The 27,995-nt window shown below is 36.1% G+C and overlaps 1 protein-coding gene across 1 annotated transcript in view; it reads right to left on the bottom strand.

Annotated features, from left to right (window-relative positions):
• LOC114050012 (consortin-like) overlaps positions 1-27,995 on the bottom strand; it is a 103,778-nt gene that overhangs the window by 43,322 nt on the left and 32,461 nt on the right. The window contains exon 3 of the mRNA XM_027871524.1: positions 23,025-23,475. Coding sequence (XP_027727325.1) covers positions 23,025-23,424 — 400 coding nt within the window. The 5' untranslated portion in view covers positions 23,425-23,475. The remainder of the gene's footprint in view (positions 1-23,024; positions 23,476-27,995) is intronic.

The following is a 27,995-nucleotide window of genomic DNA, read 5'->3' as shown; positions in this document are numbered from 1 at the left end:
GGGGCTGGGAAAGTAGAACAATAGTTTTTGGTTTCCTGTGGATACTGCCCATTTCCATATCAGTCATATTTTGGTCAATTAAAATTACAGTAGTCTTTTCATCTGGTACCATGTGAACAGAGTATGTAAAAACATCAGTTTTGCTCATTTTTTCACATTTCACATTGTCCTCATGATAGAGTAAATAGAGGCATCAAGGTAGCCCCACGTAGAGGTTGCTGGGCTTGGAAGTCGGGGAAAACCGACTTCAAATCTAGCCTCAAACACTTCCAAGCTATGTGACCCTGGGTAAGTCACTTCTGTCCACCTCAGTTTTCTCAACTGTAAGATTATGTAAAGTGCCTGGCACATTTTAAGCACTTAATAAATGGTTTTTAAAAATCACTCTGAGCATATATGGTCAAAGGCCAGTCTGACTCACATAATTCATGTAAGAAAGGTTGATTTAAAAAAAAAATTTTAACCAATTTTAAAATTTTAGCCAAACTTTAACCAATTTTAACCACATTTTAAAAAATTCTTTTAACTCTGAATAAATGTGGAGAATTTATTGTAAACCAAGAATTCTGCCGTAAGAAGGTAAAAGAAGGAGAGAAAAGGTAAGAGGAGGTTAAGAGGAAGATAGAAAAGACAGGTGAGAGTCCTCATGTCATTTTTAATAGGAATAACAAAATTATTAAGACAATTATTCTAAAATTCCTAGGATATGCACAAGTCAGACATATATAGGGCAAATATAAAATGTTAAAATGTGGGCAAGAAAAGAGGCAGTACAGGAAAATCAAAAAAGCATGGGTCACTACTTCAGGAAAACTGGGCTTTCTACTAATGAAGTTATGTGACCTTGGACAAATCACTTAGCCTCTTTGGGCCTTAGCTTTCTCATTTGTAAAATGGTAGGGTTAGAGCAGATTCTAGGAACCTTTCGAGAGATCCCTATATGAAATGAAAACAGCTTCCAAAAAGCTCCATTTAATTAATAATATATTACTTTCTATTTTTGATTACAAGAGAGGTGACTGAGGCCTCCACAGCCAAGAACAGTGTCTTGCTTTGGTGATGACCCAGTGGAGATTAGATGACATAAATTTGTAGGTACAGAGTCAGCAAAGTTGCATAACTTTCTCCATTTCTGAAGTATCAATGGAAGAGGCTGACCGTGAGGGAAATTCAAGGTTAGAATTTGGCAAGGTCTAATCTCAGACATATAGCAAATCTATGTCTATATTGGTTAAGTACATTGCAATGTATAATTGTTCTCTAAACTACTCCAGTCTATACTACTATCATATGAAGGGTCATAAACTCTCAATAAATTCATTCATAAAACCCAGGTGGCTAATAAAGGAATCTTAAGGATGTGTGGGCAACCAGGTGGTGCAGTGGACAGGGTGCTGGGTCCGGAGTTAGGAAGACTCATCTTCCTGAGTTCAAATCTGGCCTCAGACACTTACTAGCTGTGTGACCCTGGGCAAGTCACTTAACCCAATGTGCCTCAGTTTCCTCATCTGAGCTGGAGAAGGAAATGGCGAACCACTTCAGTATTTTTGCCAAGAAGACCCCAAATGGGGATATGAAGAATTAGACACGACTGAAAAACAACAACGATGTGCGGATTACTAATAACATGTAACTATTATGATTCAAATATTTTTTTCAAAGAACTTTCATATATTATACTGGGGAGGGGAGCATAGTTTGACACAAAGAGCACTATATTAACTATCAGGACAGAACAGTGTTTGAATCCTGCCTTAGACAACAGCTGAGTGACTATGAGTAAAAGTCACAGCCTTTCTCAGTTTCCTCATTTATAAAATGGGGATACTTTCTGTAGTATCTATCTCATAGTATTGTGAGGGTCAAATGAAGTAATTCTGGGATTTTGCAAACCAAAGAGCATTATAAACCTGCCAGTTATAATTATTATACTATTCCCCCCGCCAGATTCTTGAGCTAACTGTGTAACATCATTACAATAAGGTGAAATTATAATTTCCAATTAAAAATGGGAAAATTCAAAAAGGGGTGATTATTTACCTAGTATAATTAGAGAAAGAGATGCAACAATCTGTCATTCAGTCCAGCACTTTGATTATTAGAGCCTCTGGCTTACAGAATATTGTATTCTTGGGGTGGATCAGAAAAGTCTGCCCTTTCATGAAAAGTGTGTCACACTTGGTACCACTGACAGGATTCTTTTGGTAGTGCTGTCAAGGCCTTTCAGAAATATGTCAATTCAGGGCAGCTAGGTGACGCAGGGGACAGAGAACCTGCCCTGGAGTCAGGAGGACATGAGTTCAAATCCAGCCTCAGACACTTGACACTTACTAGCTGTGTGACCTTGGTCAAGTCACTTAACCCCAATTGCCTAGCCAAAAAAAAAAAAAAAGAGAGAGAGAGAAAGAAAGGAATATGTCAATTCTATATTTTTTCAAAAGGTATATAAATTATTAATCAAATTATGAAATGACAGTTAGGTTTTATTATCTGAGATACTATGAAATATACCAAAAATTATTCAGCAAATCTTTAGCTATGAATTCAATTCTTAGACTACTTAAATGTAGGTGGCCCCATTTAGCTTACTGTTATGTTATTTGGGGCAAAGAACTCAAAGGGGAGAGCAATTTCTTCGTTTATTTTTATTTTTTTTTTAACAAAAGAAAAAGTAGAGTTAACCTGAAAATAAAGAGATATTGCAGTCAATTTACTGAAAATGCCAGAGCAACACTAGGAGGGCCCTGAGGTCGGATCACTGGCTTCATTCAAAGGCAAGTGTGTAGTTGAAAGGTTAAAGCTAATTCTTTTTGTATTGTATTTAAAATGCTTACTGAAGAAAATTAATATGCCTGAATGTCAATATGAATAATGAAGAATTAGAAAAAATGTCTTTAGTGAGTAAAGCTGTTTTCAGTTATTTCCCAAGGGCCACAAAAAAAATGGACACAAGTATTCATGACCATGGAGTTTAAAATGTCTATAATATTATTTTCTGATATTAGTTTGATTATTTTGGAAAAACTAATAAAATAGCCAAGTAGTAATGAACATATTTCAGTTTCTCTATTTTTTACTGCTTTATTATAATCACTTGGGGTCTTACATTTTAAAGTATTTTTTAATGTATTGTATTTATTAATATTATTTGATTTAATTTATTAATTTAATGTATTTTTTAATAAAATTTCTTCTAGTGGTGCCAACAACCTTAATGATCCAATAGTTTAAAAAAAAAGTAAAGCTATATTTAAAAGGAAAAAAAAAAGTCCAAACATTGACATATGTTAGCCTTCCCTAATTCTAAAGAAATATTCGATGTAAGTAAGTTTTGTTTCATTATATAAAAAGCCATGTCAACATGGCTGAAAAAATTGTTTTAAAACAAGGAAAAATTATTTTAAAACAATGTCTGTGAAAACCAAGTGCACTCTTATTTAAAACAGTTTGAACAAGTATGTTCCCCAAGAAGAAATATGAGAGGACACCCTTTTCTGAAACTCCTTTATAGAGGTGAGGAATACTGCATATAATGTCAAAATTATTCCCTATTCTGCTTCTTTATTTCTTTTACTTAAAAAAAATTATTATGTGGGATGGATCTCTGGGAAGCATAGTACAAAGAGGAAAAGCAGGAAAAGAGGAAAACCAAGTAAAGACTAAAGATACCTATAAAATTTTATTTTAAAAAAGAAAAAAGAAAACTTTATTCAGTTAAACTGGTATTACTACTTAATATACTGATTCACTTTGTGTGATACATTAAGTCACTCAGAGACTCAGATTTTCATGGTACACTACTGAGGTCAGGAAAACATTAATTATTCATAAAATACCTTGAGATCCAGAGGCCAAAGAAATGACTGAAAAGCCCGGTTTTTAATAGTTTATCACATGAATTCTGTTGCCAGAAAGAAAACTGAAGTTCAGTTTCCAAATCTGAAGAACACAACAAATGATAAATTGTGACTGACCAAAGGTCCATTTTGAGAACATAGCAATTTGTCCTTAGACTTTGGTCTAAAAAAACTGAGAATGTATCCTAAGTATCCTTCACTTTTCTTTATTTAATAAAATAAATAAAATAAATACATATAAATGTATAATATAAATAAAAATGAAAACAATACATAATAATAAATTTAATAAAACAAGTAAGTTTTATTTAAATGAAATAATAACTAAAATTATTTAATAATAAATATTTATCTGCCATCTATGAATTTATCTCAAGTGATGACAAAATGAATTTTCTGGATAACAAATGAGTGATATAACAATCAGATGAAAAATTTTTAAAAAATTCTTTTACTTTTAATCTCAACTTGGACACCAAAAAAAAAAAAAAAATAGCATTTCCACGCACACAAAACACAACAAGATGGTTCTGTATGAAACCATGACTCTCCGTTTCATTCCGCTTTTAAAAAGTATATATTTCTTACATGGTACATTTATAATTGTCCGGCTTGTCTCTAGTTCCTTCTAAACCTCTGTTTTCTTCTGTATCGTTTACAAATATTAACAGTGTCATCACTATTGCTAGCCTCTTCCTCACCAATTAAAATGGAGAGAGAAAAAAAAACCCTTATCTCAGATAAAAACAGTCAAGTAAATGAATCCACACAGTTAGCTATATTCAAAAAATAGATGTCTGGTATCTATTACCTCCCTGTCACAAAGCAGGTATCATGTAAAAAGCTGCATCATGGTACCTCAAGAGACATAGCTGGTTATTTTTGCCACTGACTAAAGCTCTTAAGTCTTTCAAAGCTGTTTTTCTTTATAATGTTGCTGTCCTTTGTATAAACTGTTCTGATTCTGCTCACTTCACTCTGTGCCAGTTCATAGTACCCAGGATTCTCTGAAATTATCTCTTGTTTTTTCTTAATGGGAACTAATATTCCAGTACATTCATATACCTCAGTTTGTTTAGCCATTCACTAGTTCCTTTTCTACTTATTAGAATGTTACCACTACATTATCATATAGCGCTTTCCAATTGCTCAACTAAACTGAAATTTTACGTTTCTCTGGACTTATGTTTACATTTCTAAGTTTCTACTCTGTTCTTTTCATCAGAAATTCTTGAAAACCCTTTATTCCATTAAAAATCCATTTCCCCCATAAGATTATACTCAGGTTTTCAGGGTGATCAATTCTCGGTTTTAACTTTGTTTCTTTTGCCTTTTGGAATATTGTATTCCAATATTTTCCTGTGGTTTGTAGTAGAAGATGCCAGTTCTTGTGTGATGTTGACTATCATTTCTTGGTACTTTAACCTCTGATTTCTGGATATGTGAAGTGTTTTTTCTTTGACATGGGAGCTCCAGATTTTGACCATGACCTTCCTGGGACTTTTGCTTTTGGGGTTCCTTTTAGGAACTGAATGATGGATTTTTTCTCTCAATACTTACCCATCAGTTCTACTATATCCTGGTAGTTTTTAATTTCTTATTTCTTGAAATATAATGTGTCCAGGCTTTTTTGGGTAGTAGGTGGTGGTAAAACCTAGGTGGTTTTTAGGGAGCCAGTGGCTCTTAAATTACTTCTCTTTGGCTTGTTTGACAGGTTGATTGTTTGCTATCTGGTATATTACATTTTCATTTATTTTTATCAATCTGTTGATTTTGTTCTAATATTTCTGGCACTGACTTCTGTTTGGTGTCTTCTAGTTTTTAGGTGGTCTGTTTCTTGAGTAAGGATTATCACTTTCTATTCCAAGTAATTTACTCTCCTAATTCTTTCTTCAAAAGTTTTTTACTTTTCAAACTCTTGCTTCATTTCTTCTAGTTATTCATGTAGTCTTTTTGAAAAAACAAACAAACAAATCCAACTGTTGGAAGTTTTTGTGGCATTATTCTCTCCTTCTTAGGGAGGATCTCTACATTTGCAATATTTTTGATACTGATGAGTATTATATTTACTCACCCCTACTGAAATGGGGCTTTGTGCCAGGGACAGGTGCTACCCTTTTATTGGGCCTTTGGGTAGGTAGAGTAGCTGGCCCTGCTTAGCTTTATCCTGCTCCCCGGGGGCTTCTCTGTGATCTCTGCCTTCTCTGTTGGGCTTCCAAGTGTCTTTGAGGTTTTGTGTGCTGGAGCTTCAGGTTATTTCTAGCATCTCTAGACAGTGTTAATGACCTTGAAGCCTGTTGGCCCGGGCTGTCCCAGTCTAAGTGTGGAGCCTTACTTGTTGCTATAGCTACTTTCTGGGGTTTCTAAGGTCCCTATTCTGGGACTTTCTGACCAGTCTGGTTTTTTTCTCAGAAAAGTCCTCTGCTCTTATCTTCACCTCCTGGCTTCTCTGGCTTTCTTCAAGTCTTAGCAAAAGTCCTACCTTCTGCAAGACGCCTTTCCCTGTCGTTTAATCTTAGAGTTTTCCACAGAGATGCCCCTTAATTTATTCTGTTTACATCTTGTTTGTAAATAGTTGTTTGCATGTTGTCTCTTCCAGTAGACTTGGAGTTCCTTAAGAACAGGGTCTATTTTTTTTTAAAGTTTTTGCACAAAGCCAGCGCAACCAAGATTAGGAGAGAAGCAGAAAACTGGGAAAGAATTTTTACAACCAGTGTTTCTGATAAGGGCTTCATTTCTAAAATATCTAGAGAACTAAGTCAAATTTATAAGAATACAAATCATTCCCCAATTGATAAATGGTCAAAGGATAGTTTTCAGATAGTTTTCAGGCAGTTTTCAGATGAAGAAATTAAAGCTATCTAAAGTTACATGAAAAAATGTTCTAAATCACTACTGATTAGAGAAATGCAAATCAAAACAATGTTGAGGTACTACATTACACATATCAGGTTGGCTAACGTGACAAAACAGGAAAATGATAAATGTTGTGGAGAAGATGTGGGAAAATTGTTGGTGGAGTTGTGAACTAATCCAACCATTTTGGAGAACAATTTGGAACTATGCCCAAATGGCTATAAAATTGTGCATACCCTTTGACCCAGCAATGCCGCTTCCAGGTCTGTATCCCAAAGAGATCATAAAAATGGGAAAGGACCCAAATGTACAAAAATATTTATAACAGCTCTTTCTGTGGTGGCAAAGAATTAGAAATTGATGGGATGCTCATCAATTGAGGAATGGTTGAACAAGTTATGGTATGTGAATGTAATGGAATACTATTGTGCTATAAGAAATGATGAGCAGGCGGACTTCAGAAAAACTTAGAAAGACCTATATGAACTGATGCTGAGTGAAATGAGCAGAACCAGGAGAACACTGTGCACAGTAACAGCCACAATGTGTGATGACTGACCTTGATAGACTTAGCTCTTCTCAGCAGTGCAAGGATTTAAGACAACTCCAAAAGACTCAAGATGGAAAATGCTATCCACATCCAGAGAAAGGACTATGGAGTCTGAAAGCAGATCGAAGTATACTATTTGCTCTCTTTTTTTGGTCTTGTTTCTTCTTTCCTGTGGTTCTTCCCATTCATTCTAATTCTTCTTTACAACATGACTAATGTGAAAATATGTTTAATATGAATGTATAAGTAGAGGCTATATCAGATTGCACACTGTCTTGGGGAGGGAGGTAGGTAGGGAGGGGGAGAAAATTTAAAACTCAAAAACTTATGGAAGTGAATGCTGAAAACTAAAAATAAATTAGTAAAAAATTATTAAAAAAACAGAGGCTGTTTTTTTACCTTTGTTTTTATCCTCTGCACACAACATAATGCATAATAGGTACTCAATAAATGCTAGTCGACTAATAATAATAATAATAAAAATCATAATAAAGCTAGCATTTATTAAGCATCTACTGTGTGCCAGGAACTGAGTTACGTACTTCACAAATACAACCTAATCTGATCTTCATAATAACCCTGGGAGGTAAGGGCTATTATTATCCCATTTTATTGCTGAAGAAAAATGCAATGACCAACCATGATTTCAGAGAACTAATGATGAAGCATGCTGACTACCTCCTGACAGTGAAGTGTTGTGTTTGATGCTGAATGAAACATATATTTTTGGCTATGGTACATGTGAGAATTTGTTTTGCTTGACTAAGTGGTACAAGAATTTGTTTCTTTTCTTTTTTTTTTAACTAGGTAGAAGGAAGATAAAATAAATACTTAATTGAAAATAAAAGTTTTTTTTTAAAGGAAAAGGCTAGCTACACCTAATAAATAAACACTGCTTTTGTAATTATTCTTTGGACCTAAGTATTGAAAGCTCCCTTCACTGAATTGAGGCTAGATTAGATAAGAATCTAAGGAAAATGACAACACAACTCTAAGGAAATGTATAAAACTGAAATCAATGTTCCTCACTTCCTTCAGGAGTAAACTATCCACCTTCCCTTTTTATAATATTGCTTTATCTCACTGAGACTTACAGAATAGTTGACAAAGACAGTTTTTTTCTGCATTATGCTTTATGGAGGAAGTAATATACTAGAAGAAAATGAACGTGAGATACAATTTCCAATGGAAATTCTTGTTAAGGTCAAGCCCTAAGATGAGGTTTTCTTTTTCACAGTCTACAAAACTGCCTTGATTAAAGATTGCAGGGATGAATGCTACGTTCTAATTCAAGTTCTGCTACCAACTTCTCCTTTGATTTGAAAATCTTTCTGTGACGCTTTTCTAGACTCTGAAATACTGATAATATCACTTCATGGGATTCACTGGGCCCATGTTTGTAAGTCAAGAACAATCTTAATTGAAAGATACTCCTACAAAAATACGAAATGATATTCTTTTAGGACTTTCATTGTTATTAAATGTTGTTCTCTTTATTGGGAACTTCTAAAATCTCAAAGCCTTAATGCATCAATAACAAGCTGTGCACTGAGGTTTTGTCAAAATATTTCCTCTCCCCCCCATAATATAAGCTACTGTACATCATGGCTGCTGCATTTCAGTAATCAATTTTTTGATACATAGCTTGTATTGCATCTATGCTCTGATCTTTTGTTTCTTCTGTTTGTTTCATCCTTCAAGAGTTCAAATCAGTACCAAGAGAATAAGGAAAAGGGACATATTACTTTTCAAATATTTTAAAATGTTAGTCTAAGGCAGAGGTTCTTTACCTTTCATTTGTCATGGACTCTATGACAGTCTGGTGAAGGCTATGGCTCCCAGGTTGAAAATCTAGGTGTCATCCTCAACTTCTCACTCTCATTCAACCAACCTTTTTAAAATGTCACCAAGTTTGCTATTTCTGTCTTCAAGTCCACATTCTCTGTACTCACACAGTCATCCTTCTAATTGAATTTGACAGAAATTCTCTATTCAGTTGACAAAGTGGTTTTCCTAAGGCTTGTATCTGATCATGTCACATCCCTTTCTCAACTCAATAAACTTTAGTGGGCTATTATTGCTTTTAGAATCAAACACGAAATCTTTTGTTTGCCATGTAAAGCTTTTCAGAAGAACCTGGCTACTTTTCTCTGCTCTTAGCCTTAAATTTTACTGTGCTCCATTTACGTTATACCCAAGCACATTGGTTGACTTGCTTTTCCTTGCCCGACACTCCAGATCTCATCTTTCATGCCTCTTTACTGGTCACCCCAGTATTCTAGCTGTCAGGGACACTCTCCTTCTTTACCGCCATATTTCTTAGAATCCTTGGTTTCTTTCAAGACTCAGCTCAAATCCTACCTTGTGCTGGAGGCCTTTCCTTATCTTTTCCTAACCAGTTATTACTACTCTATATTTAAGAGACATCCTTGTAAGATATAAAACTCCCTGGCAGAGAGGGGAGGGGGTTGAGAGAGGGGGTTAAAACATTTTGCTTTGATCAATTAACTACATTATTACTTAATCTTTTGCTAACACTCAGAGGAAAGCAAGAATGGGATAAATGTTCGGAAAAACACTTTTAGGGTAGAAAGGCTGTAACTGCAAACTTTGTCTACTTGCTTCACTTACAAAGAGCAGACACTTAATACTTGCTGACTGATTCATAATTTTACTAAGCCACTCAAAATCACCTTATGTACCATATTACTGGTTTTTTCCCAAACGCTGGCTGGGGGCTCAATTGCCAAATATGACAGGCACAAGACATTTCTGTCTGAATGGTTAAGAGTCAACACTATAAAAGATTTCCCCCCTTTAGATCTTAAAAAAAAAAAAACAACAAAAAACCCACCAACTGTTATTTCCCTTCTCTCTCATAATTTTCCCTCACCGATTCTTTATTTTACTCCCTAAAGTGGCACATCCAAATCTTTTCTCTCCTCAGTCTATACCTCTGCACTCCCTTCCTCTTAGCATTGTACTTTACCTCCTACTTTACTGAGAAAATAACTCAGACTTCTTACCATAAGATCTCCCTTCTCCCCAATTCTATACCTCAATTTCCCATCATCATACCCCATTTTCTCTTCCATTGTTCCCGACTCTGAGGAAGGGGTGGGCCTTCTCCTTGATATGACCAACATGTGATATTACCTTACACCCTCTTCATATCACCTTGATCTCATCTCCTATGGGCTCTCATGTTAGATACTCAGGGCCTAGAATCAAATCCCTGCTCTGTCACTTACTACTTATGTGACTTTGGGTAAGTCACTTCTAATCTATTCTCCTAAATCTCAATTCTCCTAATTTCAATTTCTTCATCTGCAAAATAAGGGGGGGGGGGCCCTGACTAGATGATCACTGAAACTTCTTCCAGCCCTAAATTTATGATATCTGGTAGGAGTATACCACAAGTGACTAGTCAAGGTAATTACATGGAGACATTGATCAAGCGAAGTCTTCTGGGAGCTTGTCGTGTTAAACATCCTGCTTATTTTTCTCTCCCTTCTTACTTCTACCTCTTGGCTTCCTTGAAGCCTCAGTTTAAAATACCACCTTCTGCAAGAAGCTTTGTCTGGTTCCTTTTAATCAGAATGCCTTCCCTCTGAGATGTTCTCCAATTTATCAAATAAATATGTAAATGTCTACACAGACACATATCTTGTTTGAACATAGTTGTTTATGTGTTGTCTCCCCCTATTAGAATGTGAACTCCTTAAGAGCTGGGCCTGTTTTTACCTTTCTTTGGATTTCCAGCCCTTAACACAGTGCCTGGCACACAGCAAGCAGGTGCTAAATAAATGATGTTGATCTGACTCTCATTTTCTCTTTCTTTATTGGAAATATGCCCCTACCTTCTGAATCCTTCAAAGAATAAAAAGGACTGATGACATCACGACATTGGGCTCAAGGTTCCATAAGTATCTTCATCTGTGGCTGACCAGTCCGATACAAGCTAGTACTGGGAAGATTCTACCACAGGTCAGGCCCAAATAGTCCATCCGATTAGGATGGAAACATCTGTGGATTTGCCTATCCCACATTTCCTTTGTGTGACTGAGATTCTGCTCTGCTCATACAGCACAGAATCTTCTTTGATGTGGCACACCATGCTGGGTGGTCCTGTGCCATCATCTCCCACGGCCCACAATCAACATTAAAGTTCTTTAGAGAGACCTTGAGACTTTCCTTGTACTACTTCTTCTGACCTCTGGGTGAGCGCTTGCCTTGTGTGAGTTCTTTGTAAAATAGTCTTTTAGGCAAACATATGTTTGGTATTCAGGCTACGTGGCCAGCCCATTGGAGTTGCACTCTCTGCAGCAGAGTTTGAATGCGTGGCAGTTCAGATTGAGAAAGGACCTCAGGGTCTGGTACTTTATCTTGCCAGGTAATCTTCAGAATCTTCCTAAAGCAATTCAAATGGCAGCAGTTCAATTTTCTAGCAAGTTGCTGGCAGACTGTCCAGGTTTCACAGGCACGTAACAATGAAATCAGCACAATGGCACTGTAGACCTTCAGTTGGGTATGTAGTCTAATTACCCTAATACCTCTTCTCTCCCACACTTTCCTTCAGAGCCTCTCAAATGCTGAGCTAGCTCTGGCAGTGTGTTACATCAACCTCATCATCTATCTGAACTTCCCTGGTAAGCGAACTTATCCATAGCATTCAAAATGTCTCCACTGGTGTAACCAATGGTTCCACATATGGATGGCTTGGTCCTGGCAGTGGAGAACCTTTGTTTTCTTGGTGTTGATTGTCAGGCCAAAATTAGCACAAACAGAAGAGAATTAATCTATACTCTGGTGAATCTCAGACTTAAAGGTTGCATTAAGTGCACAATCAGCTGTGAACAAAAAGTCAAGTACCAACTCTCCTCTTACTCTTGGTTTGTAGCCTTTCAAGTTAAGTAATTTTCCATCACTGCAGTAGCTGACCTTGATGCCATTTTAGTCCTTACTGAAGGTGTCTGAGACAACATCTCAGAAAACAGCATGCTAAAAAGCACAAAACCCCGCTTCACTCTACTGGTCACTGGAAAAGCCTGAGAGCAACGTCCTTTATCCAGAACCCACGCAAGCATGCCATAGTTAAACTGGCATACAATACTAATTAACTTCTCCAGGCAACCAAATTTCACCATGATCTTCCACAAGCCCCTAGGCATCAAAGGTCAGGCCTGGAGATAAAAAGATAAGCAGAAGACAGGACCTGAGTTCACTATCTAGTAGGGTAAGACTACAGGAAAAGAGGATGGGGGTTAAGGTGGGTGATCCTGCAGCTAGGGTGGAAAATGATTTGAGTAAGAGTTTCAGGCTTGCAGAATGATGTGTTTCTGGAGATCATCATGTCTAAAAAGTAGTCTATTTCTGTCAAAGAAACTACCATCCTTCTAGCCACCCAGGCTCATAACACTGGAGTCATCTTCCTCTTTCTCATCGCCCATGTCCAATCATAGTGTCTTTTCAATTCTATCTTATTAGTAATAGCAATAGCAATAGCTAGTATTTGTATGGTACCTATTATATGCCAGGCATTGTGCTAAACATTTTACAAGTATCATCTCATTTGATCTTCACAACCTGGGAAGGTAGGAGCTATTGTTATTTCACTTTATAGATAAGGAAAGAGGCAAACAGAGGTTAAGTGATTTGCCCAAGGTTACAGAGCTAGTAAAAGTTTGAAGTTACACTTGAACTCAGGTCTTCCTGACTCCAGGCCCAGCACTCGATCAATTTCTGTCAACTTCCTGCAAATCATTTCCTACAATTGTCCAATTCACTCCATTCAGAGCCACCATCCTAATTCAGGAATTCATCACTTATTGTACTATTGTAATAACCTCTAAATGATCCTCCTGTTTCCACCACCTCCATTTTTCTCCAATTCATCTTCTACTCAGCTATGAAATTGATATTCCGGAAAAGTCCAACCTAAGTCACTCCCCTGCTTAATAAGTTTCAGTGTTTCCCTACTGCCTCTAAGACAAAAATGCAACTTACATCGATTTCACAATTAATACGTTTTTCTATTCTGGCCTCAGCTTAACTTTCTCAGCTTGTTTCACCTAACTTCTCCTCAAGCACTCCAGTTTCAGACAGCCTGGCCTATCCACGCTGCTCCAAGGTGACATTCTATCTTTAATCAGTGCATTTCTGCACAGCCATTCTCTCCCTTCTCATCTTCACCTTATAGAACCCCTAGCTCAAGGTTCAAATCAGCTGCCACCTCCTACATGAAGCCCTACTTGATCCCACCTCCTCCCAAGCAGTTCAAGTTCCCCATCCTACAACTAAAATTATTTTGTATTTAATGATCTCAGTAAATATTTTTATACTCCCAGTATAAATCTTTGTATCCCCAGGGCTTAGATGCCTATCTAGCACAGTACCTCTGCATACAATAGGTGCTTAATAAATACATGGTCCACTGGAGAAGGAAATGGCAAATCACTTCAGTACCTTTGTCAAGAAAACCCCACACAGGGTCATGAAGAGTCAGATATGACTGAACAAGAAGGAATGAATGCTATTTCTGTCAAATACTTAGGTGCTATGGTGACAAGTCCTAAGCAAATAACCAAAGGAATGGCACTAATGCTAAGATGACAGGATGACAACCATAGACAATATAATCAACTTGGCTCTATCACACAAAATTCATTTCTCAATTTCTCTAACTTTTAGGATAGCATTAATATCAAGCACTAATTTTAATAACACAGAGAAAGCATTATACAAGGTACCTCCCTATCCCAATTTAGATGAAGAAAAGGCCTATTACGTTGCTCAAAAAAAAGTTCCTTCTGTGTCACAATGTGACATGCTTAGAGCCTTATAAGTACAGCTCATCAGGAAGCCAAACAGGGACACTACAGAAAGCCCATAAATACTGACATCAATTAGGAATGTGGAATCTACAAACCTCGGACAACTCCTTTATAATTAAAACTGTCCAAAATGTGAGTTGAATTTCTCTATTGAGTCTCTGGACATACCTATGCACTTAGGTAAAAAAAAGACTTAAAAACTTCTAGTGACATTATCACTAGTATGAGAACTAAAATAAAGTCAAGGAAGAGGGTCACAGTAAAAACCGAAATGCTGAAGCTTTGAAACCTCTACATGGTCTACTGGCTGTTAGGTCTTTCCAAGTTCCACTGGCTCCTTGGAAAATTTGTGTCATATTCTGCAAGGTGTTAACAGTATGCAATCCCTAATATTTATAAACAAATTGTATTGATTTCTCTCAGTACAGATGGAAAATGATTCCAGGTTAACCTAGGGAAGAAGTGCAAGAAAGTAGACTTAAACTGTGTTCTTAAAATGTGATTTTTGGGGCAGCTAGGTGACGCAGTGGATAGAGCACCGGTCCTGGATTCAGGAAGACCTGAGTTCAAATCCGGCCTCAGACACATAACACTTACTAGATGTGTGACCCTGGGCAAGTCATTTAACCCCATTGCCTAGCCAAGAAAACAAAAAACAAAAAACAAAATGTGATTTTAAAAAATTATATGATGCCAAACTACAAGTTTAATTTCTGATTCAGAACGCAGACATTATTTTATGAACTCACTATGATTTGAGAATTGGTTCCAGAAGATCAATAAGTAAAGGAGTTGAATTAGAATTGTTAAAGCCTGTACCTTTTGAAGATCAATAAGCACTTCAATCAATAAGCATTCATTAAGTGCCTACTCTGCTAAGCACTGAATCTTAAAATTTCTTGAAAATGAGTGGTAAAAGGAATAGCAGAAATTATCAAATTCAATCTGTTGATCACCTAGGATTTTCTTTCCACTGACAGAGGCACGTGGCAAATGAAAAAGAAAATTTTAGGAGTAACCTCAAGCAATCTATTCCTGTTTTTAAAGACCTAAGCTATAAGAAAAAGACGAAGACAGCCACATGTCCTATTTTTAAAATATTTGAAGGAATGGAGATTCTGCCACTTTCTTGTCCCAGTAATATTTTCAGGCAGGTTTTCCTTATGACCAACAGAACTTTCTCTTACTAGACTTGGGTGATCAGCTTAAGAGATAAATAATGGCTCCTCTACATAATTCTTAAATAACTCTCTTAATTTCTGCTTAAAAAACTTCTAAAAAGATTTTCTACCATTGAGTTAAATTCATCCTTTGTTTCTTTTCATTCCCCTTTTTTAAAAGAAAAAAAAACTTCTTTTAAAAAATTGTACTGTACGTATATTTAAGCTTACCACAAAATTTGTTCCTGAGGAAAATACACATTACATCAATTTTTTATAACTCATCATTATTTTGTGCATATTAGACGATTCTGTCATTTCTAACTCATATCCTTTTCTCATTCTGAATATCCATCTTATAATTTGTGTCTGTAACTGGATTTTCATATGTCAAGCTTAGAGAATGTGAGAACTGGCAGAAATAGTCTAGTTTAAGTCCTTTAGTTCATAGAGGTAGAAACTGAGCATATTTGTTTATAGTAAGACATCTGTATTCTGTTCTGTTTCATTCAGGTGGATATTAGGCAGTAATGGAATTGGAGTCTCTAAGACTTGAGTTTAAATCCTGGCTCAGATGCTTACTAGTTGTGTGATAATAGATAATTACTTAACTTCTTCAAGCCTCAGTTTCCTCATCTGTAAAATGGGGATAATATGAAGAGCTACATCATAGGGCAACTGATGATCAAACAATAGACTATATGTATAGTGTTTTGTAAAACTTAAAGTGCAATATAAATAGTAGGTACTCTTTTTTTCTTTAGAGTTTCAGGCAGTGCCATTGCTCTTAATACCTTTGCCATAAAAAAAAATACTACATTTTTTGCCTGACTATGCTAGAAACACAGAATTCTAATCTTAGGGTCTTATTGAAAATGCTCTTTTCTTTTTATCACACACATGAGTCCTTTTCTCCCCACTCTCAATATTTTAAAATTGGGAGCAAAATTCACAAGTGTTCTCATTTGATTTGTCTTTGAAAAAAAAAATTAAGAACTTCATCATGTTGAGAAAATGTTCCACTTTGCATGTAGCTATATAATTCCTTTCTCACTAGCTTCCTAGCTTCCATTTTAATTAAGCTTTGTTTACTTGACAATAAGAGAAAAACACATATTACATGTTAAGGTAAACTACTTTGAAGATTTTTTGATTTTATTAAATTAAACTAAAATTAACTGACAGTGATTTTTAAGTGGGATTAATTTTAAAAGAAAAAACTCTCTCATCTCCAAATCTCCCTCACCTATAAAAGTTTTAAATGACTGAAATTACTGTCTTCAGTTCCTCAATTTTTCAAGTAATCTATAGGAAAACTCTCTTGGGTAAAATACATTTAATAACTTAGAGTTACACTATCACAGTTATGGAAACTGGAATAAAGTCAAGGAAGTAATGAAAAACAAAATCTTTTTTTAATACATATACATTCCTATTAAACATATTTTCACATTAGTGATGTTGTAAGTAAAAATTAGAGCCAATAGGAGGAACCACCAGAAAGAGGAAACAAAACTCAACAGAAGAGGAAAAAAAAACAGCAAATAGTATGCTTCTATCTGCATTCAAATTCCATAGTTCTTTCTTTGGATGTGGATAGCATTTTCTATCACGAGGCCTTTGGAGATGTCTTAGATCCTTGTATTACTGAGAAGGATTAAGTTTATCAATATTAGTTGTCGCACAACATGGCTGTTATTGTGTACAACGTTCTCTTGGTTTTGCTCACTTCACTCAGTATCAGACCATACAAGTCCTTCCAGGTTGAAAACTACAATCTTGAAGCCCTGACAGCTCTACAGACATGCAACTGGCTTTCAGTTCCTAAAACTCCATGTAATCAGGATGAAAAGGCAATACAAAACAACATGCCTCTAAACCTTGGATGTGGAATAAAATAAATGTATTTATCAGCATCCCTGTAAGTAGATCAGCTTATCCTTTGGAGAATTTAAGAAAATCAAAGACTATTCCTTTTCAAATGACATTTATTCTTCTAAATGAAAGAAAAGGAATTATACTTAGAGAGTAAAATAGTAACTACCTTAGATCACTGAAAATCTTTACTTAATGCAAACACCAGAAATAATACTTAGTGAAGAAATGAATAACAAAAACAATAGTGGATTCCTCAAATGATTTTGAAAAAATGGGCAGACTTTCACCAGAATTTTGCAAACTCCTTACCCCTTTTTGAGTTTGATGGCATGACCCTAAACATACCAAAGATGACAAAACAGAGTAATACAAAAAAGTTGGCATTTGCTATAAAGATCATGAATCCACTGATTCTCTCACAATAGTTGACAAGAAGTGTAAAAGCATGCCAGGACCTGTACATGTTCCAACTATTGCCATGGTAAGAACCATAGGAAGAAAAGTGGAGATTTCAAGGAATATGACTCAGGTCAGGCATCAAAGATCAACATGGAAAAATTGGTTAGGGAAAACTACTGAAGATGTATGGAAAGGCAAAAGTCAAAAGGCTGAGTGGAAACATGGTGTCAAAGTAGCACAAAAGAAACAATTCACTTTACTACAGAAGCTTAGGAAAATAAAAGGAGAGAAATTCAACACACACACACGTTGGACCAAATGAGAAAGAGAAAGCCTGCCTACCATTAATCTGATGAACAAAACAACATCTATGTCAAGGGAGGTAATCAAAACTATAGCTTCTCTGTGAAACTGGAAGTTGGCAGAATTTGAAAAGATCCAAAATTATTGCCTCAAATGCTTCAGAGTGCAATATGAATTACCAGCACAGCACTTTATTGGTTTCTTCTCTCATAAGAGTCTGATCCCACTTTTCTTAAAAGAATGTATTATATGTCTACCAAAAGGTAAAAACATGAGTGGCCCCTCCAAACATATACCAATTTTGTGTTTATATACATTATATGAAATGCACACAGCTTTACAAATCTGTACAAAGATTTAAAAAAACCTATAAGCTTGCAAGAAAATGATATATTAGTTAAGGAACAAAAAGAATGTGCCAGAAATTTTCATGGGATGTAAAAGCAATTTATTATTGATTCAGTAATTATTTACAAGCCACTCAAAAGCATCATAACATCTATAGTGCCTTTTTTCTTACAAATTATTTGACCTTAACTGTAATATAAAGTGATCATCATCAAAACTATCTGGTACTGGCTGAGAGATAGTGGTAGATCAGTGGAATAGATTAGGTACATAAGACACAGTAGAATGACCACAGTAATCTAATGTTTGATAAACCCAAAGACCCCAGCTTTGCTTTTGGGATAAGAACTCACTATTTGCCAAAAACTGTTAGGAAAACTGAAAAACAGTATAGCAGCAACTAGGTACAGACCAACATCTTACACCATATACCAAGATAAGGTCAAAATGGGCACATAATTTAGACATTAAGGGTGATACCATAAGCAAATGAGGAGAGCAAAGAATAGTTTACCTGTCAGATCTATGGAGAAGGGAAGAAGTTATGACCAAACAAGAGTAAAATGGGTAACTTTGATTATATTAAATTAAAAAGATTTTGCACAAACAAAACCAATGCAACCAAGACTAGCTGGAATTTTTTTTTTTTTACAGCAAGTATCTCTGATGAAGGTCTCGTTTCTCAAATATATAGAACTAAGTCAAATTTATAAGAATGCAAGTCATGGGGCAGCGAGGTGGTGCAGTGGATAGAGCACTGGCCTTGGATTCAGGAGGACCTGAGTTCAAATCTGACCCCAGACACATAAAAACACTTACTAGCTGTGTAACCCTGGGCAAGTCACTTAACCCCATTGCCTAACAACAACAACAACAAAAAGAATGCAAGTCATTCTCCAATTGATAAATGGCCAAAGATATGAACAGTTTTGAGATAAAGAAATCAAAGTTACCTATATTCATATGAAAAAAATGCTCTAAATCACTATTGATTAGAGAAATGCAAATTAAAACAACTCTGAGGTTCTACCTTACACCTATCAGATAGGCTGATATTACATAAAAGGAAAATGATAAATGTTGGAGGGGATGTGGGAAAATTGGAACACTAATGCATTGTTGATGGAGTTGTGAACTGATCCAACCATTCTGGAGAGTAATTTGAAACTATGCCCAAAGGGCTATCAGATTGTGCATACCTTTTGATCCAGCAATACCACTGCTAGGTCTGTATCCCAAAGAAATCATAAAAAAGGGAAAAGGACCCACACATACAAAAATATTTATAGTAGATCTTTTAGTGGAGGTCAAGAATTGGAAATTGAGGGGATGTCCATCAACTAGGGAATGGCTGAACAAGTTGAGGTATATGGATGTAATGGAATACTATTATACTATAAGAAATGATGAATAGGCAGATTTCAGAAAAACCTGGAAAAACTTACATGAACTGATGCTGAGTGAAGTGAGCAGAACCAGAAGAACAGCAACTTGGCATGATAGGGCAAGGATGCAAAGGATTTGGGAGTAGATGTTATTGTAAAGTTGGAAATTAGTTCCAAGAACAGCAACATTGTGCAATGACCAACTTTGATAGACTTGGCTCTTCTCAGCAATCCAATCCAATACAATGATCTAAGACAATTCCAAAAGACTCATGATGGAAAATGCTATCCACATCCAAAGAAAAAACTAGGGAGTCTGAATGAAGATGGAAGCATACCATTTTCTCTCTTTTTTGTGTGTGTGTTTTTTGTTTTTTTTTCTCATGGTTTTTCCCTTTTGTTCTGATTCTTCTTTCACAACATGACTAATGTGGAAATATGTTTAATATGATTGTCCACGTATATCCTATATCAGATTACTTGCCGTCTCAGGGAAGGGGAAGGGGAGGGAGGAAGGTAGAAAAAAATTTGGAACTCAAAATCTTACAAAAGTGAATGTTGAAAACTATCTTTACATGTAACTGGAAGAAATTAAATACTATTTAGTGGGGAGGGGAAGAAAAAAAGAAAGAAAAGGAAAAAAGAGAGAACAAAAGAAAGATGGTGTTTTGGGACTAATATAGGATCAGCTCATCACTACCAGAAATTAAAGGGAGGTTATCCTTAAGGAGCTGGGACTTACTGACTCTTTCAGATTTTGCAATCAAGTTGTGAAAGTGTTGCAACATATCACTGCAGCATGTAAAAATTTACCATGTACTGATGGCTAGAATTATGCATCAGACAACAAATCTCCAAACTACAAACTGGAAAATATCCTTGAAAATTCAGCAAATAAGCCACAATGGAACTGAAGCCTTATTATAGATAAAACTGTTGCCCATCTTTGAGTCCAAGTCTCTTATTTTAAAGATAAAAAAACTGAAGCACAGAGATTTAAGTAATTTGCCCGGGGACACACAGCTAGTAAGTGTCTATGGGTAGGATGTGAACCTTAGTTTTCGTGATTCTAGTAGTTTCCTAGCCACAATCCTACCCTCTCTCTCAATATAGTCATATTAAGTACTTGTCCTAAAACTACATGAAATGAACAATTTTCAAAATATAGACACCCAGCTGAAGGTATTAAGATAAAGTAGGAACAAGATTCATCATGTTCATGTCCTGTTTGGTCTGATGGTGGAGTTGTCCTGCAGGCGTTTATAGTAATTCTACAGAAGATTAGCTTCTATCTCAGTACTCTTAACTGTAAATTCAGTTATTTAATCCATTTGAACAACTGGCTGTAGAACTTTAAATATGCAAGAATGACTTGTTCAAATTCACTTTAACCTCCTCAAAAATGATGAGAAGAAAACGAGAATAGCAGCATTCATTTATAGAGTATTTCAAGATTTGGAAAACATAAAAATCATTTCATTTATTTCTCACAACAATCTGGCAATGGAGATGTTATTCTTATCCCCACTTTACAGATGAGGAAAACTGAGGCTCAGATAAAATTACATCTATAGACACATGCCAGAAAATAGTTGGGGCCTGATTCAAAGCCAGCTCTTGCTGGCTCGAAGTCTAGCATTCTATTTCACCAAGTTGCCTCAAAATATGGGTTAAAGTTAAAAGTTAAAAAAATCTTTACCAATTAACAATTTATCAAGCATTTATATTAACAAATTAAGTAAATCTATGAAAAATAAAGATTTTTAACCCCTAAACAAAAATAATCCATTACCAACAAAGACCATCCTCTTTCTTTAAGTAGAGTCCTTCTCTAAGACCTTATCATGCTATGGCAGTGAAAAGGCTGCGATAGCAGAGCCTAAGCTCCAGCAGATACTAGTAACCTGGAAAGGCTTTGAGGAAAAGCCCTGCAATGGAATGTATATCTACCCACCTAAATATGACTGGCCATCAGACTGTTGGTCAGCAAATCACTGAAATTTTTTGGCAGCAGCAACTCATGAAGACAGATTGCTAAGTCAGACAGGAGTAGAACTCCCTTCAGGGAGAATCTATGCTGATGAAATCTAAGATAATTGAGGTACTGGAATAAACTTCTAATCAGTCAGTGAGGAAAACAATCAAGGCACAGGAAAGGAAGATGAGAGGTAACAACTCTTCTCCCTTCATCACAGGTCTAGGCCAAGTCTAACACCTAGGGCCCTGCAAAGTGAAGCTAAAAATCCCTGCCTCAGATGTACCAGAGTTCCCTAGCCCCACACATTCCTACTCTTAAATGGCTGGTCATTACCTTTTCCATTGCACACTTCACAAGCCAGATAAAGGAATCCTAGATCTAAGTTCTGACAGCTGACATTTCATTTAAGGGTAAGCAGCCCCAACTATGCTAGTCAATTTTGCTAGATAATGCAAAAACAGAATGCAAAATGGACATATTGAAATGTAATTCAAAGTGGGTTTGACATTACTTTATTATGTAGATTAAGATAATAGAAAAAAATTAAAAACACAACTGACTGGAATGCTATTCAGGATACCCATGCATAGTCCAGGGGTGGGGAAGGAACCTGCAGCCTCGAGGCCACATGTGGCTCAAGTGAGGCTCTTTGACTAAATCCTCAAGGCCTCATGTTGGCCTAGAGGCAGCATGTTCCCCACTCCTGGTACTTAGGTGGGGAGGATAGATCAACAAAAGCATCCCTGAGAATCTTGGTCAGTTCATTGTGAACTGTGTTTGTATCCCTCCTTTGGAGAGTAAGCTTATTCTAGAGCAGGGCTTCTTAAAACTTTTTCTGTTAATGGACTTATTTGGCAATCTGGTGAAACTTAAGGGATGTCTTAGGGATCCCTTGTTACCTGCATTTATAATTGAAAGAAACACTATTTCAATTAGGGGGTTGGTGAAAATGAAGATGATAATTTTTTTTTCCCTCTGAGTTCACAGAACTTCCTAAATCTATACATGGATCCTTGAGGGATCCATGGGTTGCAGGTTAAGAACCTATATTCTAAAGCTACCATGAAGTTTGGGAAATCATTTTAATCTAGAGTAATACCTACTTTGGGGACATAAGCAGCAAAGAGAATGTGAGACCTTAAAGGAACAGCTATTGAACAGCACCTCATAAATTAACAGAAGAAAGAAACTGAAAGTTAACATGATAATGTGATGTCTGTCAGAGAAGCTGTTGCGGAAGAGATTCATACCACAGGTAAAGGGTTGGTTTAAATTATTCCTATGGTTCCCTCCAATTTTAAGATTCTATGATTTAAGTATAAATTTTATGTTATACCCGACAGAAGATGGTTGGTTAAAGATCACATTGGAATACAAGACAACAGCGACACACCAAAGAGAAAATGGAAGAAGGATTTTGAGGGAGTTTGTTCAAAGAATACAAAGTAATTTTTAAAAAGGATTTTGTTTGAAGTACCTGGTGTTGACTTTGTAATCATTCCCTTTTTGCTTCTTGAGGTTTTTTTCCCAAGAGTTTTTTTCTCCTTTCCGAGGAGGGGCTTTTCATCCATGGGGTCCTCAGGGTGCTTTTTTTCAGAATGATCACTTGCCACAGCTTCACAGCTTGGGGTAACAAAGTTATCACAGTTGCTGCAGCTTTCATTATTGTTGAGATTGTCCTGTTCAAACTTTTCATGGTTTCCCATCTCATTGTCACTGCCGGTCACAGCTTCACACACATTCCCATCAAACTGATTTTCATTTTCATCGGATATAGAAGGCAAACCCAGTCGTGTATCTTCCATGCTGTCATCGGTGTGACATCCATCTTGTGGTTCTAACTGTAGGTCACTTGTAGGAGTTTCTCTGTCATCCATTAGAGCATCCTTTGTTGAACTATCAAAGTTTCATTAAAAATCCCTCCATGTCTAAAAATGAAAAAATAAGAAAATTACATTGCTTAAAGTCTACAACTACCTAAATATATTTAAACTATTACATGGTAAAATAAAACATTTCACTTTAATCATAAGACACTCTTGATTACCAACATGTTATTTACAAAATATGTGGCTTATTTTTGCTCTTTGGTCCTCCTCTATCCTTAGGCTGTTTGACATTTGAGTATTTTTCTGTTCACTAATACACATCTGTCAGTGTAAAACAAAAAGAAAAGCCCTTACTTATAAGGAACCCCTATTTAAAAAAGGTTTAGTGAATCACAATAAACAATCTTTTATCATTTCATCTTCCCTAACCCTCTTTCGAGTCTTTACCATGACCTCCATTCTCTCCACCCCTAAGTTCACATTCACAGGCCATCACAGCTGGACTTCCTATACTCTTCTCCCTTCCCTATCTTGACCCTTTGATTAACCAGTCCGACTTTACAATACTGTCTACTTTCAAATCCCTCGCACCCTTGCGCTATCATCAAGTAACACTATCAAAAAAGGAAAATTACGTTAATCTGGTATGACCACTTCTTGAGTAAAAGCCTCTCTGGTTTATTACAACTTCCCTTCCTTTATAAAAATAAATAAACGAGGTAGGTGGAATGTATATAGTACTTTTACGTTTACAAAGTGTTTTACATACCGTATCTCAAAATATTCATAAGCTATCACTTTAATACAATCCCGTGAGCCAAAAATCAAAGTCAAGCTCACTGACCTATTGTTTTCAGATTATATTTTTTACCTTTAAAAAACTAAACTGGAACACATAACCTTTTTCTGTCTTGTAATACCTCTCTCATTTTTCCACAAAAAAAAAATAAATAATAATAATCAACAATGCCTTAGCAATTACATTTGCCAGTTCATTTGGGTACCCTGAGATGATTATCTGGGTCTGGTAACCTAAAATGATCAAAGGCAGCAAGATGCTGTCTTACTATCTTCAACTTTCTTTTTTTTAGCCTTTTGGCCATAGTTCCAAATTGCTCTCCAGAATGGCTGGATCAGTCCACAACTCTACCATCAGTGTTTCAGTGTCCCAATTTTCCCACATTTCCTCCAACATTTTATCATTTTCCTTTATCATATTAGCCAACCTGATAGGTGTGAGGTGGTACCTCAAAGTTGTTTAATTTGCATAAGAATTAGATTATCTTTAAAGACTTTGGATTTATTATGAAGCAGTCCACTGAGTTCTTAAAAGTAGAGATGAAAGGGGCAGCTAGGTAGCGCAGTGGATAGAGCACCAGCCCTGAAATCAGGAGGACCCGAGTTCAAATCTGACCTCAGACCAAACACTTGACACGTACTAGCTGTGTGACCCTGGGCAAGTCACTTAACCCTAATTGCAAAAAAAAAAAGAAAAAAAGAAAAAGCAGAGATGAAGGTATTAGTTATGTAGTACTGATTTCATTTGATCTGGGTGTATTTTGTAGCTGAAATGTATTGTTTTGATACAAAACTAAGGCATTACTTAGCAAAGAAACACTTCATATGGATATCTAAATTTGGCCAGTTTAATTTTCCATTCTACATTTCTACCAACATATATATAATACTGAAGTTGAAATAATTTGACAGTTTATAAAATACTAAGATAAAAATGTTTGAGACTGAGAAATACTCATTTCCTGTAATAATTTCTATTCAAAGTCTCCTAGTTATGTTACCAGTAAAGTCTCCAACTTATAAATTCAGTCTGTGTTAGTATAGGGCAAAATGTTAATCTCTGAAAGAGATTAAGAGCAACATTTTCAGATGCTATTTTGGATTTGGCCTTCTCAAAGACAAAATCTTGCAGCTGTCTTGAATTTTTAAGGGCTTAATTTTCTATTTAAGTCCATCAGGTGATGTAGTAGACATGCCTCTACAAATGAAAGCCCTAGGGCTTTACTTGTACTTTTAAATCCAAAGTGATTTAAAACAAACAAACAAAAAAAAACCCAATGGTTTTGCCTATAGTAGTTGTGCATATAAGGATGATTACTACCTTTAAAATTAGGGAAGTAATTTTAATCTCAGTGGACTTCAGTTTCCTTATCTGTAAAGCAAGGGGGTAGAACTAGATGGTTAATTAATCAACAAGTATTTACTAAATGCCCAATATGTTCCTGATAGAGTGCTAGTAACAGGAAAAGAAGACAAAAATGAAACAGTAGCTGCTCTCAAGAAGTTTACATTCCATCAAAGGGAATAACGTGCACCAACATCAATATATACAAAATATATGAAAAGTAAACATAAAGTAATTTGGAGGGGTAGGGAAGAACTAGGAGCTGGAGGTGGATGAGGAAAGACCAAAGAAAGGAGGTGGTGTTTGAGCAGAAGTTTAACGAAAGTTTGACGGAAACACAGGGAGTGCACTGCAGGTATAGAGGGCAGTTGAGGGGAAGAAACAAGGACAAGAAATGACATGTCATGAAGAACAGCAAAAACGTCAGTTTGGCTATACTTTTTTTTTTTAATTTTTAAAAAGTATTTCTTAGTTACATTCTAATTGCTTAGAACTGGGTTAAGCTTTGGTGATACAAATACAAAAGCAAATACAGTTCTGGTCCTTAAGAACTTTACATTATAATGATTAGAGGGAGAAAATATGCATAGGGGAGTGGTAGTCAGGGGGCAGACTTTATTTTCTTTTTTAAAAACATTCTTTTTTAAACATTTTGAATTCTAAATTCTCTCCCTTCCTTCAGTCCTTCCACCACCCATTAAGAAGCAAGTTATATGATAGCCATTATACATGTGTGAAGTCATGTAAAACTTATTTCCATATTAGTTATGTTTTTGGTTATACTTTTAAGTAGGAGTTTTTGGCATTTTTTTTGTTATGGACTCCTATGGCAAACTGGTGAAGTCTACAGACTCCTGAGAATAATATTTTAAATGCACAAAATAAAATAAATAGTATTACAAAGGAAAACTATAATGAAATATAGTTTTTAAAAATATTTAAAAAATAAATATTTTGAAAAAATTAAAAACAAAAAAAAGTTCAGGAGACCTTGGATAAGAACCCTGCTTGAGAGTATATATAGGTGAGTAATGTAAAATAAGTTTGGACATGTTTCATATTACAAATCATTATCATGCCAATAAAAGCATTTTCAACATTTTTTTCATTTAATATGAAATTTCATTGGCATGACAAATGTGACGATTTCCAGTAATGCCATGTTCTTCAGTACATTATACATCACCTCTGAACAAAAAGAACACTAAGAATGATGATGGGGTGAGTGGACCTTGACCCTTAAAAGGAAAAAGACCATGTCTTTGAAAGCAACCCAGTCCCTGAATTTTCCCATACATTTCAGTAGCCAGGATCACTGGCACCTCTACCTAAGGCATCTGTCCACACCTGCCCACCTAGATCACTTAATTAGCTTACTTGACAGTGAGACAATCCTTTCACTGTTTCTCCTGGCCCACCCCAGACTACTTAATATTCCTTTCATTAGTGTACTTGGCCCACCCCAGACCATTTACCACTCCTTAACCCCATCCAGATCCTTTCACAGTCCTTTTTGTTAAATAAGCATCAGTCTCACCCCCATTAAGCTGCAGATTCCCAAAGAATCTCGCCTGGAACTACTACTGGCCATACAAAAATCTTGCCACTTTGACTGGAAGGTTTGAGTGCATGAATTCTTTCCAGACAGACGCCACCTTGTGTCCTGACATTTCGGGGTCCCCAGCAACCCCAAACCACATCAAGACAAAACCCTCATTGGAGGGGGTTTTATTCAGAACTATCAAACCTTTCCTAAGAAGAAATGGAAACCCTCATACCCAAATGTTCAAGTACAGGGGACAATCAAAGGGAAAAGGACACAAAGGAAATTAAAGATACGGTCAATGCACTTTAGGAACTCACAATTTAGTTGTAGTGCTAATGTAAACAACACACCTATCCCTAATCCCAGACTGATTATTTTGTAAAGGCAAAGTAGGCCATCTTTTGCCTCAATTCTTATGAAGCCCTTTAATTACTGAATGGGTCTTGACTCAGATAAACTTAGACCTGGGAAAGACCTTAGCTTTAAAAGGCCATGGTCTCCCAAAATGTCAAAATCGCCAGTCATCTTGACCTATGTCTTGCCACTGGACTCTGATAACTCTAGAGGAGAGAGTGTGGCTTTTGACTTTGCACAGCCCTACCTCACTTAAATCCAATCAATTCACCCTCAAGTCATCACTCTCTAGACGTCACTGGTTCTCTTGAGAAAGAAGGAGGAACAATAAACAACAAACATAAGTCAGTTAGATGGCTCAGTGGATAAAGTGCTGAGCCTGGAGTCAGGAAGATCTTAATTCAGATCTGGCCTCAGACACTTACTAGCTGTGTAACCCTGTTTGCCTCTGGAGAAGAAAATGGCAAACCACTACAATATCCTTTCCAAGAAAACCCCAGTATTAGCATGCTATGATCCACAAGTTCATGAAGGGCCACTTCTTCATATGAAACAGGTTCAGGAAAGGAGGAGATA

Source organism: Vombatus ursinus, unplaced genomic scaffold (genome assembly GCF_900497805.2).
Source record: "Vombatus ursinus unplaced genomic scaffold, bare-nosed wombat genome assembly UNPS02014798.1, whole genome shotgun sequence".
Classification (NCBI taxonomy): Eukaryota; Metazoa; Chordata; class Mammalia; order Diprotodontia; family Vombatidae; genus Vombatus; species Vombatus ursinus.
This window is presented reverse-complemented; position numbering and strand designations above follow the sequence as displayed.